This window comes from Prionailurus bengalensis, chromosome D4, assembly GCF_016509475.1.
Source record: "Prionailurus bengalensis isolate Pbe53 chromosome D4, Fcat_Pben_1.1_paternal_pri, whole genome shotgun sequence".
Lineage (NCBI taxonomy): Eukaryota > Metazoa > Chordata > Mammalia > Carnivora > Felidae > Prionailurus > Prionailurus bengalensis.
This window is the reverse complement of record NC_057359.1, coordinates 81,483,152-81,505,283: the sequence shown is the minus strand read 5'-3', so window position 1 is coordinate 81,505,283 and position 22,132 is coordinate 81,483,152. Positions and strand designations below refer to the sequence as shown.

The 22,132-nt window shown below is 41.6% G+C and overlaps 2 protein-coding genes across 4 annotated transcripts in view; one reads left to right on the top strand and one right to left on the bottom strand.

Moving 5' to 3' along the window:
• The window catches only part of MRRF (mitochondrial ribosome recycling factor), a 60,668-nt gene extending 60,437 nt beyond the window's left edge, over window positions 1-231 (bottom strand). For 2 of the 3 annotated variants that reach the window (XM_043566386.1, XM_043566385.1), the window contains exon 1: window positions 38-231. In XM_043566386.1, coding sequence (XP_043422321.1) covers window positions 38-231 — 194 coding nt within the window. The remainder of the gene's footprint in view (window positions 1-37) is intronic. The other variant, XM_043566387.1, reaches the window with a different exon arrangement.
• Window positions 148-21,526, top strand: RBM18 (RNA binding motif protein 18). The gene is made up of 6 exons (XM_043566390.1): window positions 148-261; window positions 3,119-3,247; window positions 10,726-10,852; window positions 14,071-14,157; window positions 15,854-15,939; window positions 19,486-21,526. The coding sequence occupies exons 2-6, from the start codon at window positions 3,135-3,137 to the stop codon at window positions 19,643-19,645; spliced, it is 573 nt and encodes a 190-aa protein (XP_043422325.1). The 5' UTR covers window positions 148-261; window positions 3,119-3,134; the 3' UTR covers window positions 19,646-21,526.
• The last annotated feature ends 606 nt before the right edge of the window (window positions 21,527-22,132 follow it).

Here is a 22,132-nt window from a genome sequence, read left to right as displayed (position 1 = left end):
CCAGCGCGCGCCTCGAGGCCGTGCAGAGGCCACTCACCAGCTATCGCCCAGGCTACTAGGAAAAGACACACGCGACCGCGGAGACGGCGGCGGCGCGGGCGCCATGACGTCACGGGGCGGCGCGGCGGCGCAGGCGTAGCGCGTCACCGACGGCCTGGCAGCGGGCGACGTTGAGGTGGACGCGCCTGGAGGGCCGTCGGGCTGCGGGGTCGGGACCTGTTTCTGGGGCATGAGCCGAGGGGACGACGCCGAGGCCACGAGGTGAGTCCCGCCGCGAGGCGCCCCTGCACCTGAGCGCCGGCCCCGCGAGGGGCTCGTAGAGGAGGCTGCCCTAGCAAGACGGCTTCTCAGGCCCCGCCCCGGATTGTCCCGCCGCTAGCCCGGAAATAACAATCCGAGAAATGACCCATTGCATCTGGGAATTCGCGGCCAGGAATCGGGAAGCCGGGGTTCCAGGCTTGACCCTGCGATTACCCTTAGCTTTAGGGACAAGTGGCTTTGCTTCGCTGGACTTTATTCCCTGTAGGATTATTCTTGCCTTCCAGGCGGCTGCAGTTTGCGAGGATAGATGTAACAAGCGTTTTTTGTGAACTCTGTTAATCTAGGGGATTGTCGCCATTGCAAACCTAAAAGATTTTAATGGTCGCATGACATCTTGATCTTATTACGCTTTTACAAAAGGCCCAGTGCTAAACTGTCACAGATACTCTTATTCAAACCCCTCAACGACCCATGAGTTAGGGATAATCGTGCCCATTCTAGAAAGGAAGAAGAAAATGAGGTTCCAAGTGGAGCCCCGTTCATTCATTCAGTTAATATTGAGCACCAGGCAGTGTACTAAATGCTGTGAATGGAACTATGTCCAGGATAGGAAGGTCCTCCAGGAGCTTACATTCTGGTGAGGGAAACAGAAAATAGAATAGTAAATAACGTTGAACAAGCAGTATACAGAAAGAAATGGTGGCTATGGCTCTACTCTTAGGAAAAGCTTTTCTGGAAAGATACTTAGCTAAAGTCACACAATAACTGGGTGCCAAAGCCAGGATTTGAATACAAATCTTTCGGCCCCATATCCCGCACTCTTGCCACTAAAACATGCTACCCTTTTGTCAAGTAGTAGTGGGTATTCCTGTTTTCAGACATGAGAAAATCCGAGAAGGTCCTATGATTGAAGTGTCATCGCAAATGTTGTCTCTTTTAGAGAGGCCTTCCCTCTCCACTGATGCTGAAGTAGTCCAACCCCAGTCTCCATGTCAGATCACCTTGCTAAATTGTGTTTGCAGCTCTGTCACTAATTATACCTTGTTTATTTATCTTGTGTTTGTGTTGTCCCGCCCCTCCTCCAAACCATGAGCATTCCAAGCACAGAGAGCTTATTTGTTCACTGCTTTGTCCTAGACAATGCCTAGAAATAGAAGCTCAGTTTTTCTTTTTGGAATGAATGAATGATCTGTAGGAAAATAGGAGGATAGGAAAGCACAGAGAATACAGAATGCTTCTCCTGGTCTGTTTCCACTCCTAGGATTCTGTTTCTGTGTGTTTCACCTTTCTCTCAGGAGGTAAGAGCAAGAACTACAAGCTTATTCATTTCTCTTTTTTCAGCACATAGCCATGGGCTTAGCAGTTAGCAGTTGCTTGTCACACTTTGTTGAACAGATTGAAGACGTGAGTGGGAAAGGTAGAATAATACCCTCACGTGAGGGGCTGGATAAACATGTTATTAACAATAACTTAGCGCCCACTGTGTACCAGACTTCATGGGCTATGCTGAGATGAATAAGAGGTAATGGCAGTGACCAGTGTATGTCATCTGCTGTTTTTAAGACCGTTCCTACAAGCACTACCCTCTGAGGCACTTCGGGTTACATAGTATCTTTTTCCTAGAGCAAGGAGTTGTAAAGTCTGGCACAGCCTGCCATCTTCCCAGCCCTTTTTTTCTTTCTCTACCACATGATATATTTGTTAAAGCTTTGCTTTACATCTGTCATCTCATTTTTGGCCTTCTCAGCACCCTTAAGTTACAAGCAGGGCAAGGTTTCATATGTAGAGATGAGGAAACAAGCTTAGAAAGAAGTGACTTCCAATGGAAATGCCAAAATTGGAAACCAGGTCTTCTGACACCAGCGTTTTTTCTCTTGCCACTACTGTCTCCATCATAACCCTCAGCCTCCTTTTTTGGTTGTGAGATGAGTCCTTTCCAGATCGAAGACTAGTGATAATTTAAGCTAACATTCATTGAAAACTCCTCAGGTGCCATACATTGTTCTTAATGCTTTGAGTGTGTTAACTCAGTGAATCTGCACTTTTGTGAGGGGTCATTCTCTTTTCAGATGAGGAAACTGAGGCACAAGTAGCTAAGTAACTTGCACAAGGTTACGCAGCTAGTAAACGGTGCAACTGGAATGACTTAGGAGGAAGTTAGTCTCTTCTCTGAGTCTCTTCCAAACTATTAAACATGATACTAGCAAACATTGATTGATTGCTTACTGTTGTTAGATGCAGTGTTTAATGATTTTTCATGCATTATCTTTAGTCTTCCCAACAGCCCTGTAAGATAAAAACTGTTATTTCCATTCATAGTGTATATGAGGGAACAGAGGCCTAGAATGTTCTGGCAATTCACCAAGTCACACAGCCTGCTTTCAAACCCAGTTCTGATTCCTAAATCTATAGCTTTAAATTTCCTGTATTGCCTCATCCATGAGGAAGAGACGTATAACTGCACTTTCCCACCCATCTCCCTCAGTGCCATTAAGACTCTCTTTCTGGTGGCTTCCAAGACTTATTTTGGGTGACAGTTTTTGAACTGGAGTATCATGTAGTAATAAAGACTTTGGCCTCCCGCCCAGTCAGCCTCTGGCTTCAAAAGAGGAAAACTTTAGTGTCTGCACGCAGAACCACACCCCTTTCACCTTAAATGGAAGCTCTTGCACTCTGGCTGCCAGAGGAGCTGTCCCAAGGGAATTGGTGCTGGGGCCCTGGTTGTGGAATAACTGAGGCCTTTGAAGAACTGCCCAGGGCTTGCCCTCCTTGAATAAATGTTTGTTGAATTGAATTTGAAGTCTCCTGTTCACACACTGCTGCTCCTCTCCTGCCTGAATGTTCACATTTTCTTTAGTATTTCATAGAGATTGATGGAAGCAGAAACCAAAACTCTTCCCCTGGAGAACGCATCCATCCTTTCAGAGGGTTCCCTACAGGAAGGGCACCGGTTATGGATTGGCAACCTGGACCCCAAGATCACAGAGTGAGTCTAAGTCATCTTAATTTGTTGCCTACAAAACTGGGATGTTTGTAGTGGTGGTGTTCAGAAGAATTTTCAAGAGATGTAGGATATATTTTCGCCCTTTTATTTATGTTTTAATTACCTTTGAAGGGTACATGCTTTTGTTATTAACCTGTTATGTTGACATTTTTCTTATATTTGGACTGTTCTGCAAGAACACAGACGTGGGTATTCTTTAAAACATATACTTCATTTTTCTTACTTGCCGAAGATGTTCTTTTTTTTTTCACCATTTTGAATCCTCGTACCCAGTGACTACAGGACATTATTTTCTAGAATCAAGCCACAGCATACTTCTATTTCTCAAAATGAGGGAACCAGCAGACGTCTCAGTACCTTCACCAACAGGCAGAGGGTACCGCTTGGCTGTAATTCATGTTAAGCAGCCATGGAACCATAGAAGGTCAGAGCTGGAAGGCATCTTAGAAATCACGTCAGCCTCTTTGGTTTTCATTCATTCACTAAATGGTATGGTGCCTAATGTGTGCCAAGTGCCTATTTGTGCCAAGTACCACACTAAGCAGTTTTCAGACTTTTTAAATCTGAGGAACCTTGTCTTAAAGTAATCAGAACCTGTTTATAAAATACAAGCTCAGAGCTGTGCTGATTAAAGTGGGGAAGAGGTCCCCCCAAAGCCTTTTGGCAACTGCCACCCTTTCTTTGGCAGTCAGTTAGAGGACTCCATGTTACAGGACTCCATGGAGCACACTTGAAAACCTCTGATAGGACCCAGGTCTCTTATCCTACAGTACAGGAAACTGAGATCCAAAACACAGAAGTGCCTTGCCCGGGGTAACACAACTAATTAAATTGTCCTGACTCCCCACTCTTTCCATTGTGGCCATTATAGTGGAAAGTACTTTCTTAGCAGGAGAGAATTAAGAGGTGTTTCCTTCCCCCAGTTGTTCAGTAGGTATAGGGCTGTAGTTGGTGGCAGGATGGTAAGGAGTGAATAGATCCAGCTGTGTGGGATCAGTGCTTAAAGCAGGCGTGGAATATGTCATCAGTCCTAAAAGGCAGTCCCTGTGGAATAGTGTTAAAGGCAAGGTGAGAGGAGACAAGAGAACCTGCTTACTTGAGTCTAGGATAAGAGGAGGTGTATATAGGATTGGGACTGGGAGAGAGGAAAGGGATGTGAACTAATGGGTCAGGATGGTAACAGAAAGTTTAGTTCTTAATTCTGCTGAAGTTCAGATCAGCTAAATGAAATTAACTTTAGGTTCCTCTAGGAATTATGCCCTTTAACATATGTTGTCCCCATATTATGTTACTTTGGTCACTGGGGCCCTGGACTGTGGACTGTGCATTTATTTTGGTTCCCTTTATGGCTTATGGCTTTGAGGATGAATGAATGTGTGAATCAGCCCAGCCTCTCAATTATGAGTGTTGATCAGAGAAGCTGTTTCCATCATCTAAAGGCCAGGCTGTGAGGGGTTGCTCCCCAGAGTGGTTTCCATTCCCACCTCTGCTTCTCTGAATGGAAATCGGAACATGGAAACACTGTTCGTTGTTTTGGCTGCAACTCACCGTAATGAGACTCTTGTTCTGATTGTGTCCTGCTGCTTGATAGGAAAGTTCAAATGGGCATCTACCACCTCAGTTTATGTCAGAAGTTAAGAGTATATCCATGTTTTCTTCTGTTAGAGCATTAACAGAAACATTGAATCAAAACTTTCCCACTGGTATCTCTGCCCCTTTTATGTCAGGCCAAAGGTGGACATCATGGACTGAGCTGCAGATCAGGGCTTTGCGGGGCCTACCTGTGGCTTCCCCACTTCTGTGTCACCTGCTATTGTTTTTCTTCTATGGATTCCTTATCTCAAAACATTTTCTCTGCCAAACACACTGATTAAATAATAATATATTTCTTTTTAAAGATATGACAGCCGTAGCTGTGGTTAGCATGAAACGCTGAGTGTTATTTAATTTACTTAATTATAGCAAAGAAACCTAGCATGTTAGTAAGGTAGGTCTTATGGAAATGTGTGATTTCCTTCCAAGTTTTTGAGTTACATAAACTTCTAGATCCTGTTCCTCTCAAGGTGGGTAATGATGGGTCTACATGAATTATTAAAATACAGTCATTTCCAGGCATTGTAGGATTCATGTTGTATCTTACGTGAATATGGGTGCCTGGCTTATAGTTCAGTCTCAGAAGGGATTTGAATCTAGATCTTTAAACTTCTAATGACTCATGGGGCAACTGGGTGGCTCAGTCAGCTGAGCGTCCCAACTCCATCTTGGCTCAGATCATGATCTCACAGTTAGTGGGATTTAGCCCCACGCCAGGCTCTGCGCTGACAGTGGGAGCCTGCTTAGGATTCTCTCTCTCCCTGCCCCCCCTAAACCCCACAACTTGCACATGTGCTCGCTCACTCTCTCCTCTCTCAAAATAACTAAACTTTAATAAAAAATTAAACAAGGAAAAAAAATAAACTAATGATTCTTGAGAGAAGTTTGCAGAGCATCCTCCAGTTTTCATAATTAAACCCCACCCACAAATTGCTGCTAGTTCCTGCTGTTTCCCCTTTCAACACACTCTTATCTCTTTCCTGTACATACCCCTGCTCTTTACCATCCCTCTTCCTGATCTCTTATAAACTGATTTGAATGCCCCTCTTATACAGATGGCCTCTCACCTCTTGTTAGAAGACAATTTATAGTGTATATTTACTGTGATGAATGGTAACAGAGACAGTTTAAAAAAAAAAAAAAAGACTTTTCCACTCAATTTTTCAGTTTTTTTGATAATTAATTCGAGTCATCTTATGTGTATGTGCTTATTACTAATCTGAGTCCTGATCAAGTTACATGGGACGCCCATCAGTCTCCTCTCAGAGGAATGTGTACTGCTAACTGACTGTCTAGCACTCTGATATCCTGCTTCACATTGGTTTGTGTTCAGTACTTTGTGGTTGCAGTACTCCCCATAGCATTCTTGGCTATGCTAGCTGCCAAGAATATTTGTATGACTAAATAGGTCGTAGAATTTAGATTTAAGGGAATGATGACGTATGATTTGTGGAGGTAGCAGGTTCCATTATTCTGATTCCTCCCAACTTCATTACACCTCATATTTCTCACCTACAAAGTGAGAATGTTCAACTAACGGGGTGAACATTTTTTCTGGCTCTAATATTGTATTAGTTCCTCTTATTTAAGCTCATGACAACCTTGTGAGGCAAGGAGAAAGATAATAGATAATATTTCCCCTGTTTTATAGGACAGGAAGAGTTAAGTGAGGTGACTCAGTATACTGAAATAGTTAGCCATGGACTAATTTCCCATCACCTAATTTAGTGCTCCTTGCTCAGATATTCTAATAGTCCATTTAACTGAACAAGCATAGCCTAAAGTGTCCTATTCTAAATTTTAAAATATAAGGACTTCTTTTAAATTGTCTTGGGACCCAGTCTAACCATAGGGTAAAAACAGTACTTCCAAATATCGTTGCTAGTGCCTGCAACAGAGAAGCCAAAAAAGTTAATGTCCTTAGACATTATCTATTTTCCACACTGTGGTTTCCTCTGAAAGGATTAATCCAGGCTTTCTTTTTCAAATATTAAATGTTTTGCATAGAAAGTCAAATCAATAGCCACTACGTAATTCATGAGGAGAAATACGAGAAGAAACAAAGCCAGCAAAAATTGTACAAGAAGGAGCATTCTAAATGGAAGGTGTAAGTGGAAATAAGAAAGAATGTGTGAGCAGACTATCAGGAGGACCTTTTTGACTAAAGGAAGGTTGAATACTAAATGAGGGTGAAAGCAGCAGTGGGATAGATGGAGTTCTATCAGATGCATACAGGGTCTTTAAAATTGACTCAGACAAGAAGTTTGAATTTGTTGTGGAAGAGACTTATTGGGGGTGTTAAGCAGGATGCTGACAACATGAAAGTGATGTTTTAGTGGAGAAATGAGACATCAGTATGCAGAGTGGGTTGGAGGAGCAAAGACTGATGCCGAAGATTAGCTAGGAAAGACTGCCAGAAACTAGGCCAATCTGTCACCCAGGTAGAGACCGTGAACTTGGAAGCCACTAGGTGAGTCTGAGAGATGAAGAACGTGATGGATGGAAGGGGAACAGGAGTTGAAGATGACCCTGATGTTTCTTGCCTAAGAAATGGAGAATCATGTCCACACTGACTGGTGGAATAGCTGGAAAGGGTATCAGGTTTGGAGGGGAGGTCATTCTGGGTTATACTAAGTAAACTTAAAAGCAGCGGAGAGCCATCCAGGTGGAAGTGTCCTTCTGAGGCCAACTTTCAGAGGTGAACTGGAATGCGAGAGGGGAGTACACGCATGAATGTGTGTTTAACCCTAAAGAAACCTGTGTTTCTCAGCTAATTCTTGTTTTTCCTTCATGATTCATGCTTTTCTTTTAATGCCTTGGTTTGCACGAATCAGCCTTTACTGTTTGCTACTTAAATTTGAAACACAGTGATACTATTTAATAGCATAGAACATGAAGACCCAGCAAATAGTAATTTCTATAAGTTTTAAAGAAAATTTTCTCTAAAACAAATTATGCATTTAAAACAGTCTTAAATATCATTTCATTGGCTTCCCATTGCCTACAGCATCAAATTAAAATTCCCTCACTAAGAACACCAACATCCTTCACAGTCTGTCCCCTGCCTGCCTTTCAGCTCATCTCTTAACTGCCCTACTCCTACTCTCTTCCAATGAAGCAGATTCCCTTTCACCTTTATTTCTTTGCACATAATATTCAGTAACCACCATGTTCCTGCACAGTTGGGCCTCTTTGTGTGCTCATGTACATACGTCTATGTGCAAGTATCATAGCATTTTGCAGTTTTTTGATTGCATATCTCTATCTTCTAACCAGAATGTGAGGTCCTTGAAGGCCAGGACCTGGTTGTATTCATCTGGATGGTTCAAGTGCCTACTACGGTCTTTGACAAGTAGTAGGTGTCTAGGTGTCTATTTTAACATTTGTGTAGACTAATTACTTCTGTGCCACTAGGCAGGAAGGCCATTTTCAAGACCATTACAGAAAACACTAAGTTGCAGAAATATGTTGGGACTGGTGTACCAGCTCCTGAAAGTTGCAGGGCCCCACATTTCATGAAGTGAAGCAAGGCTCTGATGAGTCGTGAGCCCTCCCATACTTCAGCAGCACGTGAAAGTGCTTGCAGATGTGAAAGCAAGACTCTTCAGGCTTTTTTTCACTATCAGAGCTCACAGTCCCCATCTCCAGGAAGCAAAATAGTAAACATTTCATTCCTTTTGTTTCGGTGTTCCGATAATTTCAAGAAATTATCAAACAAGGAAAGAAATCCTGGAGAAGTTGAAAGACACAGACCTAAGCAGATGTTCCTGGAATCTTAAGGTCGCACTTCTCGGGCAGAACGTATTTGTTAGCTTTTCAAAGAGTAATCTGTTGGCTTTTTTTTTTTTTTTCTGAGTAAATTAAAATTCATTTCCTAGGAAATGCCGATCGCCTTACCTTCCTGCTTTTAAGCAGAATGGAGCTGATGAAAAGATGACCGCCCCACAGCAGCCCTTAGATTGTTTTTTAGAAAAACGGGTTTGACCCACCATTCATGGCAACTGGCACAGTATTGAGGTTTGAATGAGTATATTAAGTGGAAGATGCAGCTGTGAGTTAAAGACTCAGGGGAAGGGTGCTTGGCTGGCTCAGTCGGTGGAGCATGAGACTCTTGATCTTGGGGTTGCGAGTCTGAGCCCTACACTGGGCATAGAGATTACTTAAAAAAATAAAAACTAAGTTAAAAAAAAAAAAAAAAAGACCCAGGGGAGACTCTTCCAGTCCATATCTGCCTGCACATTTGAGAGGCTCACCCTTGTTGTACCCCTACTCAAAAATCAAGTAAAGCCAGAAATCTGTACTTGAGGTGTCTCCCTTTTCCTCTGGAGAATCCACGCCTACATCCTCCCTAGCAGTTGAGGTCTCCTGATGGGAGCTGAGAATTTGGAAACTAGGGAGTTACAGTTGCTTTCCCTTTCAAAACAGGTCTAAAGACCAGATTAATGTTCACAGTATGCCTTGGGATCCTTGCATCCTGCCCCAGTGCAAGACCTGTATTATGTCTTTCTTGCTCCATTGTGTCAGGCACCTGATCCAGGATAATGGGCTTGCTTGTTGATGTACATTAGTATCAAATTTAGTATGTAGAGCTTATGATCCCCTTCGTATCTTTCTGCCTCCCAAAGGAGATTGTTACTCAAGAGTAAAATCTTGATGAGTTTCTCCTAGAAAACAATGTGAATATAAATGTGGCTATAACGACAGCTCTACTGACTCCCTGTGGGGTAGAATTCCCAGTAATAACAGATTTAGCATGTGGGCTGATACCTTTTTAGTATCACAGGGACAGCATTGTTTAGAGAAAGCCTTGACTCCATTTGAATAGTGTGGAGGATGCCAGGAGGAAGGCCAAAGGAAAAGGAAACGGGAGAGCTGTTGGTTTGTCTCACCCTTACATCAGATGACAGGAAGTCGGAATTGAGATTGGCCACAGCAACCTGTTAAGGCCACATCTGTTTGAATAACTTAAAAGCTCTATAGAAACCAAATAAGTGTTAGAGAAAGGAATCCAAGAAGAGGATAAGGGGCACAATGGCAAGCAAGAGCTTGGGGTGAATCTCCTACCAGGAAAAAATGTCTTCCTGGGCCATCAATACTCTTTAATCGGCCGTGCTCCAAGGTATAAACTGTGTGAAAACAACTGAGGTTGATTAGTTATCCACAGCTGGGTGATTTATAGAACTGGCCAGGTTCTCCTGCCCTGTATGAGACCAGCCTCAGTCACACTCACACTGTGGTTCCACATTGTCCCTAACATTCAGTCACGTCAGGGATTGAAACTCACAGGCACGTATGGAAGTGCCGCTAGCTGTGGTTTGGTTTTTGGCAGAGTTTCTCACGAGTGCAATTCAGGGCTAATGATTAATTATGGAATCTATTACAGAAGTCTTCCAAAGTTGTTTTTTTGTTTGTGTGAATGTGTGTTACTTTATTTATTTTTGAGATAAGGTAGGCTTTGGCTTTTGGAGTGTGGGTATGTGTTCCTGATGGAGTTGTAGTTATTCACAAATGCTAGTTCATTGCCAAGAGATTAAAAATAAATAGATCGACACTATTTTTGAGCTTTTCTCCAAAAGAAAAACAAATGGTGCTTCTGGGCCAGACAGCTGTTTGTTAGGTGTGGTTTTTTGTTTGGTATTTTTGTGCTGGACAGACGCTTAGCCATGACAATTCTAGTTCCCATTCCAAATAGAGGCAAACAAGTCTGTTTGCCAAATAAACTAACGCAGCAGTTTGGGAGAAGGCAGGGGGGCGGGGGGGGGGGGCAAGATTTTATCCTGGGGTAAATCATCTGCTTTTATCTCCCACTTCGGCCGGAGTGGCCATCCAAGTTCCCAGTGTACTCATGGGCTGTCCTTTCTCTACAGATACCACCTCCTCAAGCTCCTCCAGAAGTTTGGCACAGTGAAGCAGTTTGACTTCCTCTTTCACAAGTCTGGTGCTTTGGAGGGACAGCCTCGAGGGTACTGTTTTGTCAACTTCGAAACTAAGCAGGTAATGAAACCTCTCCCCTTTCACAGTGCTTCCCATACTCTCTTCCTTACTTAGTCCTCTCTCCCCGAGCACAAGTCACGGTGCCTTGTGGGCAAGAGCCGTGTTGGACTCACCCCTCTGTGCCTCGCCCTGAGTCCTAAAGGAGACCCTTGGTAAACGAACGGGTGAACAGCTTTCAAAATCGACCCTCCCCAGGCTCGCGGTCTGAGGCGGCTGACCTACTTTTCTGACCAGATGCTTTGGGGTGCCCACATTAAGCACATGGACATCCTCCTCCCTGTTCTGGTTTGTTTGTTCCTTTAGTGGCAGGCCAACAAAGCCTCCTTTTCTTTCAATAGTTTTGCCCCGTGGTGCAGAAGCCCTCCCTCTGTGTGGTGAGCCACCCACAAACTCTTTTATTTTGATTTCTTAAAAATGTACCCTTCTTCTCAGTGTCTCAGAACAAATGCGTACAGATTTGAATGTATATGGAGGAAGAGAGCATTCAGCTTCAACCATGATATACACATGTATCTTCTTGCAGTAAAATTGTATCCTTTAAGTGGACATGGCTTGATAAAGAAATAGAATTTGAACGTTATTAAATATAGAGATACTGGTTAGTATTCTTTATAACTTTAGTAGCCATATGGAAGGACATTGCCTGGTTATTGTTTCAATAATACTGTATTTGGATGTTTTTCTTGTTATAAAAGTAGTACATATTAATTACAGATGAAAATATAGATGACGTGACTTCCCTTATCAGCCCAGTACCCAGAAATAATTCTTGTTAATATTTAGTCTGGTTAATATTTAGTTTTCTTGTTACTATTTAGATCTTTCTAGTCTCTTCTTTCATTACATTCACACATGCGTACACATGTATAGAGCTTAGAGCACTCAAATAAGGTCATATCGTCCTGTTTACCACTCAAAGTCTATTAAAAATTTTCTGTCCTCTACTACACATCCAGAAAACATTCTGTATCATGATACTGTGGTTTCACCAGTGTGGCTGTTTATATGTAAAAATTCACTGATGTAGGGGTGCCTGGGTGGCTCGGTCGGTTAAGCGTCCGACTTCGGCTCAGGTCATGATCTCACGGTCTGTGGGTTCGAGCCCCGCGTCGGACTCTGTGCTGACAACTCAGAGCCTGGAGCCTGTTTCAGATTCTGTGTCTCCCTCTCTCTGTGACCCTCCCCCGTTCATGCTCTGTCTCTCTCTGTCTCAAAAATAAATAAACGTTAAAAAAAAATTTAAAAAAAAATTCACTGATGTAGATCTTTAATGTTTATATATTTTGTTGTATGTAACTCAACATCATTTTTGATGACCACACAGTATCTCATCGTAGGAGTGTATGGTAAGTTATTTGACTAATCCCCAGTTATTAGCTGTTTAGGTTGTCCCCAGTGATTCACAAGTGTAAACAGTATGCTAGTGAATATCTTTATACCTATAGTTATTTTCACATTTACTGTATACATGGAAACTGAATGCTATCAACAAAGGCCACGCATATTTTTTCTTGATACGACTGCCAGTTGCCTTCAAGCAATGATGTATCCGTACGCTCTGAGACTATATGAGAGTGTCATTTGTCCTTATCGGTGCTGGGGGTGCTTTCCATCTCCTCTAACTTTTGCAAATGAGACAGGCACTAAGAGATACATTGCTATTCTAAATGAGGGAAGTGAAAAAAATGCTGCGTATGGTTAGCATTTTTAAATACTTTATTCTTCCTTAATGATAGAGTGTGATGAGCATTCTTACAGACAATTAAAATCAGTGGTCATGGTGGGGATAGATGGTGGTTTTAAAACACTGGACTACAAATTACAAAGCCTAGCTTCTATTGCTGGCTCTTTTATTTATGAACTTTGGGCAAGTCTCTTGACCTCTTTTGGCTCAGTTTTCATTTAAAAATGGGGATTAAAAATACCCTTCTTTGCTTACAGGAAGTCGAGAGAATAGATGAGGGTACATAGGAAAATACAGTTGGCATTTAATATCGTTGAATACACAAACTTTGAAATGACATACAAAGATAGGAAAAATTTTTTAAAACATTTATCTCCTTGCTGGCATTTTTAAAACATTTATCTCCTTACTACTGCCAATGCTGCAGAATTAATAGAGAATGCCATGTGAATTCTAATTCCCTAGATGAAACTAAAAAGGAGAATAAAATGTCTCTTATCTGTCTCTCTAACTGGTAAGTGAGGATGTCAGTGACTGTCCAATGGCTGACACATAGTGAACACTCAGGTGTTTGTTGACTGTCATGCTGGTGAGCTCTGGAGGAACAAGAGGATCATCAGTAAAACCAGACTGGAATGCCTGGTGGTATTACACTGCAGTGTCAGATCCACTCTTGTTCCTGCTCCGGTTCCTTAAGAGCTTCTTCACCCCCTGGTAGATGTGGGTTACACTTGGCTGAATGCCTCAGGGATACAAATGGGGCAGAGAAGGTCTGGCAGGATGGAAAAGTACGACCAGGCTTCCTGGGAATGTCCTAGAGTGACTCTTAATCCAGCTTCAGGAATTCCTTTTAACCTTGTTCCTCCTGTATCTGATGGGGAAAGGGTCAGGGAACTTTTGGCTCCCAAAACCAGGTGCATAGATTGGCTCACACAAATACCTTGCTCACAGGCTCTTTGACTCACTCCTGCTTTTTCCGGCCTAGTTTCCTTCACTCCCGTATCCTTTGAAGCCATTACTGTTTCTCACTTTGGATCCAGGGAGTGTAAGCCCTTGTCTGGGGTATAGTTCCGGTAGATTTCCTAGCACAGTGGGTCCTCGCAGACAGAAGTGTATAGAAAGGTATCCCCTGATAAGAACAACGCGCTGACAGTGGTTGAGTGCTTACCACGTGCTCCATGCTTTCTTTACATGCACTCTTCCTCCTCCCTCCAACCAGTGAGGAACACGTAGTAGTGTCCATGTTGTAGAGATGAAGAACCTAATATTCACAGAGCTTAAGGGAGGGACCTGCCAGCTATCCCACTGCCAGTAATTGGCAGAGCCAGGATTGGCGTTTCTGTTTGACCAACTTTATAAAACTCACACCCTTTCTGCTATCGTGCCTTTTTTTTTTTTTTTAATTTATTTAAATTGTAAATCCTTTGCCAGTTGTTTATCAGAAGCAGTCCGGTTGGAATCACAGCCTTCAAAGCTGGTGAGGCCCTATGAGGCACATGAATTTTTGACTAACATCTGTCCCTTTCCTGCACAGGAAGCGGAACAAGCCATCCAGTGTCTCAATGGCAAGCTGGCTCTGTCTAAGAAGCTGGTGGTGCGATGGGCACATGCTCAAGTCAAGGTAAGCCTGCTGGGCTAGAAAGACCACACCAAGCTCACCCTAAGGAGTTTTCCAAAAGACCGTTGTCCACTTACCCGTTTGCATCCCAGCCTCTTCACATCTGGAGCAGGCATACTTTGGTCTCCTACTTGTACTTACCATGTGTGTTGCCAGATTTTTCTTTTGAGAAACATCTCAGGAGGGATTAAGTTCCTTCATTGTTTCTCTCCACATACCCACAGATTCTGTTTTTGATTGATTTTTCCATGTGGCTGATGTGTATACTCAGACCTCTATCATGTTTTTGGTGGGGGTTGTTCTTTGGAGGAAAAAATGCATTTATTTTTAAAATTAGTTGCTTTAGGCATTATTAGACTGTTCCCAGCCTCTCCATTCTGTGGAGAGTTTGAATATGTTTATTCTAAACGCTTGAGAAATGGGTAGTTTGTATGAGTGCTTAAATTCCTGGCATCTCATCACTCCAGAGAGTTTGAGAGTTATTTGTGGGACTTTGCAGGGTCTGAATTGTCTCCAAGGCCCTAGAAGTGGCAAATGGCCTTGTTCATCTTTATAGTTGGTCTCTTGGAAAAATGCACTGGAAAAGATAATTACCATTAAAAAAAAAGAAGAAGAAAAAAAAAGAATGGCATTCTGTGTTACCTGCCACAAAGGTAGAGAAGGATGTGGACCAGAGCAATCCCAAGAGTTAAGTCGCTTCCTTCGTGGTGGGGTGTTGACAGACCTGCCTGCAACAAGATCCGTAGCGGTTAAAATTAGAGCTCCGGTCTTTAGCTATAGGAGCACGGCTTTTGATCAGAGGCCCCCTACCCATCAAGCTTCCCAGTAAAGAGTCACAGAAATTAAACTTTGGAGCTGGCTGTCCAGACTGAAGAACAGAGCTCCAACACTTTGTATCCTTCTGAGTATCTCAGGTAATCACAGAGCCTTCTCAATTTCTAGGACACATTGCCTTAAACATAGAAACAACGGGGAGAATTACCAAATGCTTTTTTACTCAAAAGAAAATCAAGTCTCATTTGCCAGACTGGCTGTCATTTTCTCATTCTGTGTCTCATTGAAAAGACACGCAAGAGAAATCATCCTCTGTTCCCATCTTTCGTTTAAGAATCTCTGTGCCTTGCAGTTCTCTTCTCCTCTAAGTCTTTGACCAGAGGGCCTGATTGCTCTTTAATATTTAATTTACTTTTTACAAGGGTGTATAATTATCTGACATCAAATTAAACTGTTCTTTTGCTATAGGATGTTTTCTGTATCCGTGGCTGGAAGCTTTTATTGCTACTTTTCTTCTCCACTCAGACCTGTTGAGAGTGGAATGTTATGCTTGGTACTTGGCAGAAATCTAGCAAAATTTTAAAGTGTTTTGAATAAAGCAAAATAAATACTGTAAGAGGACGTAAGAGGGGACTCCTATTGTGTATTTGTACCATCTGTGAATTTGAAAGTTGAAGTTCTTTCCCTACCAAATGAGGCAGACTAGTGGCTAGATAGGAAGCTTCTTTTGAACTTCTTTTTCTAAATTTGTAGCTTTTAGGCCAAACCTGTGTGGGGTTTTGCATAGGTTCTAAATGTAAAGCAGTCCGAAGATTGTCTAGAAATATGCCAACGGTACACTGATGGGGTTGGAGTTTTTGAACTTATGCACTAGAGTAAAGGGCTGGTTTTTGTTCAAGTGAAGTGATTTCCCTTTTTCTTTCAGAGATATGATCATAACAAGAATGATAAGATCCTTCCTATCAGTCTTGAGCCGTCCTCCAGCACTGAGCCCACTCAGTCTAACCTGAGGTAAGATGGGGTGCAGTAGAAGGTCACAAACGAGAATTCGAGAGCGTGAGCCCCTGCTTCGTTCCAAGCCTTCATTCGTACTTCAGTGGACCCTTAGACTCTTAGTTTGTAATAGAACCTGTCAACTTCTGACATTTGGAGAGATGTGTTCAGTTAATCTCTAGAACGCGTAATAGCCTCTCCCCCCATACCCCCAAGATCACGGACTTACAGAATTCATTCACTCAAAAACAGCTGCCTATACCTGCCGCGTACCAGTCATTGTGCTTGGCGCAGGAATACGCAGGCACGGTCAGACAGTCCTTAAGCTGAAAACAAGCCTTTTAATGAGGGCTTGAGTCTTGCTGGCTTTGTCATTATACGTATGCTAATTCCTCCCCAGCCGTGAATTCCTTTCTGCAGAGTGTTAGTGTGCAGCTCGTTCATTCTCTGGGCCACTTCAGCGACTGTAGCTGTGTTGGTTCTAGTGTGCACAAACTGTCAGTTACTTCTTTGGAGTTAATTCAAAACAGAAGGAATGAAGAGAGTTGGGTGGAGAAAGGGGAAGTTAAGTGGATGGTTGAGCAGAAGTAGAGGGTTTTTGTTGTTTGGGTTTTTTCTGTTGTTTTTTTTTTCCCCTGCATTATAGCCTGGGGAGAAATTTTAACAATAACAATAGCCAGGATTTATTGAGTTTACTATAAAGCAGGCACTGTGCTGAACACTTCACATGCCATATGTCACTTAATTATAAAAACGCCGGTAAAAATACTGTAACACTCATTTTATTTCAGAGGAAACTGACACTCAGCAAGGTAAAATATCTTGGTCAAGATGGCACAGGTAGCAAATAACAGATTCCAGAGTCAAAGCTAGGTCTACTGGACTTCAAAATTCAGTAAATTAATTTTATAGTTACTAATTTAATGTCATTGCTTTATATATTTACAATATTACTACACTTAAAATATTTAATACTTAATATTTGGTAAATTATATTTTTTATATTATAACATTTAATATAATATATTTAATATGTCGATGACAAATATTAAATATAATAGTTAATATAATTGATATTTCTTAATTTTGTCCTCTTTTACTATTTTGTGCTCCCAGAAATTAAAAAAAAAAAAAGAAAAAGTATGATGACTCTTGTAGGTTCACTGGGAACCCTATCCACTATGCCGTTTTCCCCATAAAGTTTGAATCTCCATGATCACAACTCAGTTTTCATGGAGGTTTTTATAAATCTAACTCCTGTTGGGAGGAGACCACTGCATTAATGTCTGCTGTCCTCTGTTACAATGAACATGTCTTTAATTTTATTTTCAGTGTTTGCGTCTGTACTAAACAGCCTAGTGTTTTCCATTTATTTTGTTATCCAGAGAACCTCAGCTTACATCTTTCTATTAACATCTATACCTAATTAGAGAAGGTTGCTTTTTGGTGACTCCTACTGAACAAACAGCTGGTTATCCCACTAATGGAGAGGAGAAGGTGCTGGAATGCATCCTGGTAATACCTTGGTGTTCTTTTTTATTGTAACCTAGGGTTTTAATTTTACATTGACCATGTAAAGTTATGAGTATATAGGAACAGATGTACACTTTTTGAGGATTTCTGAAAGACCATTGTATACATCCCCTTCCAGGTTTCTGTCTCCCTGACTATAGATCACTGACCGCTTTGCAAATGGAAAGGAAACCAGGGGTCATAGAATATCCACTGCCTGAGTGCTTTGCATTCTGGTCCAGGGATGGCAATGACCTCCATCAAAGAGAATTCCTCCCAACGTGGGCAGTGTCTCCTCACCCGTTCTCTCTGATACAGGGCTGTGCAGCTCCCAACCTGATGGAGAGGAAGGAGCAGGGGTTTGGGTGATAACAAACTGGGTTCGAATCCTGGCCGTGCAGTCTGTTAGCTGTGTGACCCCTGGGCAAGTTACTACCTCCCTGCATTTCTTTATCTATAAAACATGGATGTTATCACAAGGATTAGAAACAATATCAGTAAAACTCTGGGCACAGTGCCTGGCTCATTGTAACTCCATAAATGATTGAATTTATAAACACACATTTATTAGTAAAAAGAGATTTTGTAGGATTTCCAAGGTGTTTCTTCCATTATTACTCAGTGATTCAAAAAATGGTACAATGTAGTAGTTAATAGCATGGGCTCTTGAATCCAATTATGTTCAAATCTCCACTGCTTACTAGCTAAATAATATTGGGCAAGTTAACCTTTCTGTGCCTCAGTTTTTTCATCTGCAAAATGAGTATAACCCACCTTATAATGTTTTCGATCTTACACGAATTTTTTTTCCAATTTTTTTTTTTTAACCATGGTGAAAGGCATATAAAATAGCATTTACCATCTTAACCATTTTTTTTTTAAACTCTATTTGACCTAGTCTTGGTCTACTTTTTTTTTTTTTTTTTAAGTTTATTTATTTTGAGAGACAGCAGAGGAGGGACAGAGAGAGAGGGAGAAAGGGAGAAAGAGAATCCCAGGCCGGAGCTGCAGGGCTCGAACTCACAAACCATGAGATCATAACCTGAGCTGAAACCAAGGGTCAGACACTTAACCGACTGCACCACCCAGGCACCCCACCATCTAAACCATTTGAAGTGTACAATTCAGTGATTCTAAATACATTTGTAATGTTGTACAACCATTACCACCATCATTCCCCATAATTCTTTTCATCTTGTAGAACTGAAACCCTATATCCATCAAGTAATAACTTCCCATTCCCACCTCCCCCAAGCTCCTGGAAACCACCGTGCCACTTTCTGCCTCTGATTTTGATTAGTCTAAGTACCTTATACAAGTGTAATCATCCCATATTTGTCTTTTTGTGACAAGCTTATTTCACTTAGCATAATGTCCTCGTGGTTCATCCATGTTGTGGCATTATGTCAGAATTCCCTTCCTTTTAAAAGCTGAATAATATTCCAAAATGTGATCTAATACCACATTTTGTTTATTCATTCATACAAGACCCTGCTTTCAATTTCTCTATGAATTATTTGAGCGCCTACTATCTGCCAGGCCCTACAGTGTCAAACAGTGTGTGTGTCTGAAGATTAAATGTAGCCATATGTGATGTACTCCTAACAGTGTCTGGGTTTTTGGTAAAAATTTAATAGATGGTTCAGGTTTGATCGTTTCTGTTTCTGTTTTTGTTTTTTAACGTTTATTTCTTTATTTTGAGAGAGAGTGCGTGCGAGGGAAGGAGGGGTGGGGATTGGGGAGAGAATCCCAAGCAGGCTCCACACTGTCAGCGTAGAGCCCCATCCCACAGCTTGAACTCACAAACCACGAGATCACGCGTGACTTGAGCCAAAATCATTGGACACTCAACTGACTAAGCCACCGAGGCAGCCCTGATCTTTTTCTTAAAATGTTATTGTGTGTGTGTTTTATGTGAAATATTCGCATATTCATATTTGAGTATCTTGTTGCTTCTCTGATCCGCCAAAAAAGACACAAGGAAGATAAAGTACGCGAGTATTTTCAGAATGCGCTCAGGCCCGCTCTGATCCTCTGCTGTCCTTTTTCCAGTGTCACTGCTAAGATAAAAGCCATTGAAGCCAAGCTGAAAATGATGGCAGAAAATCCTGACGCAGAGTATCCAGCAGCACCTGTTTATTCCTACTTTAAGCCTCCAGATAAAAAAAGGACTACTCCTTATTCTAGAACAGCTTGGAAGTCTCGAAGATGATGGTTATGAATTATTGTAGCAGCAAAAGCCAATTGGTCTTCACACCTGAAATCCTCTGCCTTTGTACTTTGTAGATGTGAATGGTACTACCCAACAGAGCACAATCACTGTTAATGTTTGGTAGCGTAACATTTTTGGATTTCTCATGGATGTTTCTTCCCTGAAGTATGCGTGGAATTGAGCGTCATCCAGAATAAATAGGATTGTATCCAAAATTGTGATTGGAACATTGGGATGCTCTAGTTGGCTGGTGTGTTTGGATTTGTAACTCCAGAAACATTATATAGTATGCCAGAGAGAAAGGCAGACATAAAAAATACCATTTAAATCCGGAAACTAAATCTATTAACATCCATCTTTTTGAAGGAAAAAAAAAGAAGTGGAGCATTTTTCTATGCTCAAACGTCCTTACAAGATAAAGAAAAAGTAAGAGAGAGGGAGGGAAGTGAGAAACTTTGAATCATGTTGAGAACCGTTGTTCCAGAATTTATTATGGAAATCCATCCCTCCAACTAGACTAAAAAAGAAAAAGTTCTTGGCAAAAGGGAGCCGATTCTTTGAACAAAAGTTGTGTTCATCTGTTTAAGAATTATGGTTCTTGTTTCAAAATCTTGTTAGGAAAACACAGTGTACATCTTTAAGTTGTTCGCGTCAACAAAACCGTAGAATCAGATCCAGCATTTGATACCACAACGAAGTTCTGTTCGGAAACCCAGCTTTGACTCTTGAGTGATCATTTTTTAAAAATCTAAATAATTCTGCCTTCTACATGCCAAATGTTGTTATTAACGTGGGACTTTTACAATTGCGCATATTGCATGAGATTGTTTTTTATAGCATGAGTATGTTCTATTTGGAATTGTATCATGGTCAGTCTAAATAGGAAAGCAAACTTTCTCTGAAAATCTAAACATTGCTATATCGATCTCTGTCAAGGATACTATTTATTAATAATTATGTAGGGGTCTGAGTAGGAGAAATTGAACTGTCTTGTGCCGGGTGAGGAGGGGACACGCGGTGGACGCAGGAAGTCCGCAGAGCAGGCCCTGCTCTGGCACCAAGATTGCAATGAGCTCATGATTTGTGTCGTTCTTAAAGGCTGGAAAGACCGCATGACTTTAAAATGATTCTTCCTTTGTAAAACATACTCTCTGGCTCGGGTAGGTTTTCCCAGTTTGAGTATTTTAAATGCAACAACGGAGAGAGAAAAATAAACGAATGGATCTGGGAGTGTGTTTCTGTCAGCGGTTTTGGTCCTCTTGGTGCCGGGTTGATGGGACTGTTGCATTGGGCGGCACCTTTGCATCTTTACCAGGTAAATGGTCTTAATCCCTAGTGATGACAGATGCATTACCATCCTCGGCCCTAGCAAGAGGAAGCTTTCGTTCTAGGAATTCAAGTCTTCCTGTGAGCATAGGTGAGTTTATGACACTTGAACCAAATCTTGAGCATAGTGAGGTTTCAAAGTTCATAGAACTGGTTCAGAGAAAACTCTCATCCCCTTCCCCAAGGTCAATCTTTTTAGATATCTTTAGATATTAAATACTTTCTGCATTTATTAGCTCTGTCTGCGATGCAAGTAACTCTCCTTCCATTTGGGGGATAGTTCAGAGAGGTGGGACCATCATCTCCCATTTTTCTGGTGACTTCTTAGATTACAGAATTCACCATTTTATCCTTAACGTCCTCAAAGGGTTATGGTGGAGTAGGACTTACTTAATGCAAAATAGTCTATTTTTAATAGGAACTTAGAAAATACATAACTTTCAATTATCTAGAGTTGTTTCCTTTAGAAACCAGAGCTATTTATTTGTATTTAAAGCAATGTTCATTATTTGTACGGATTCTTAATTCCTCTGTGTGAATAAATGCAAGACAGTGTCTGTGTGGCTGTGTCTCTTGTTTATTTTCTAGCATAAAGACTACAGTTTTCTGGTAGGCTCGTTTCCCTGCGAGCCTTGGGCCAGGGTGTCCAGGTAGGGTGTGTTTTCTAAGTGCCTTCTCTCCAGCAGAAGGTTCTGGCTAGAGGTGAACCTCAAAGACCATTCTCTCCACCCGTATGCCTCCCTTACTTCTGTTGTTAGAGATGAGGAGAGTGGTTCTCACAGCAAACATACCCATGTGAAAAGCAGCCACAAGTGGAAGTCCCTGAAAGTATCACACTGTGTTTGGTCCTTCCTTCAGAGTAGAGGTTTCAGAGAATAACTGTGTCCTAAATATGCTGAAAGCAGTCTGGTGAAAGGTTTGTAAAATACAGGTGTTAACTTGGTCGACGCGTTTGAAATTACAAGAGTGAAGAATTGAGGGAAATATTCAGGAAAGAGGTGTGAGCTATATCCTTAATCTCAGCTCCTATTTTGTCAAATGCAAAACATAACTCTAGCCAGTTGATTTTCTGTAATTGGTATCTCAGTGTTGGGAAAGAGGATTACACAGGGGCAAGTTTTTCAAAGCATGTCAAAAATCAACAGCAAAAGTTTTTTAAAA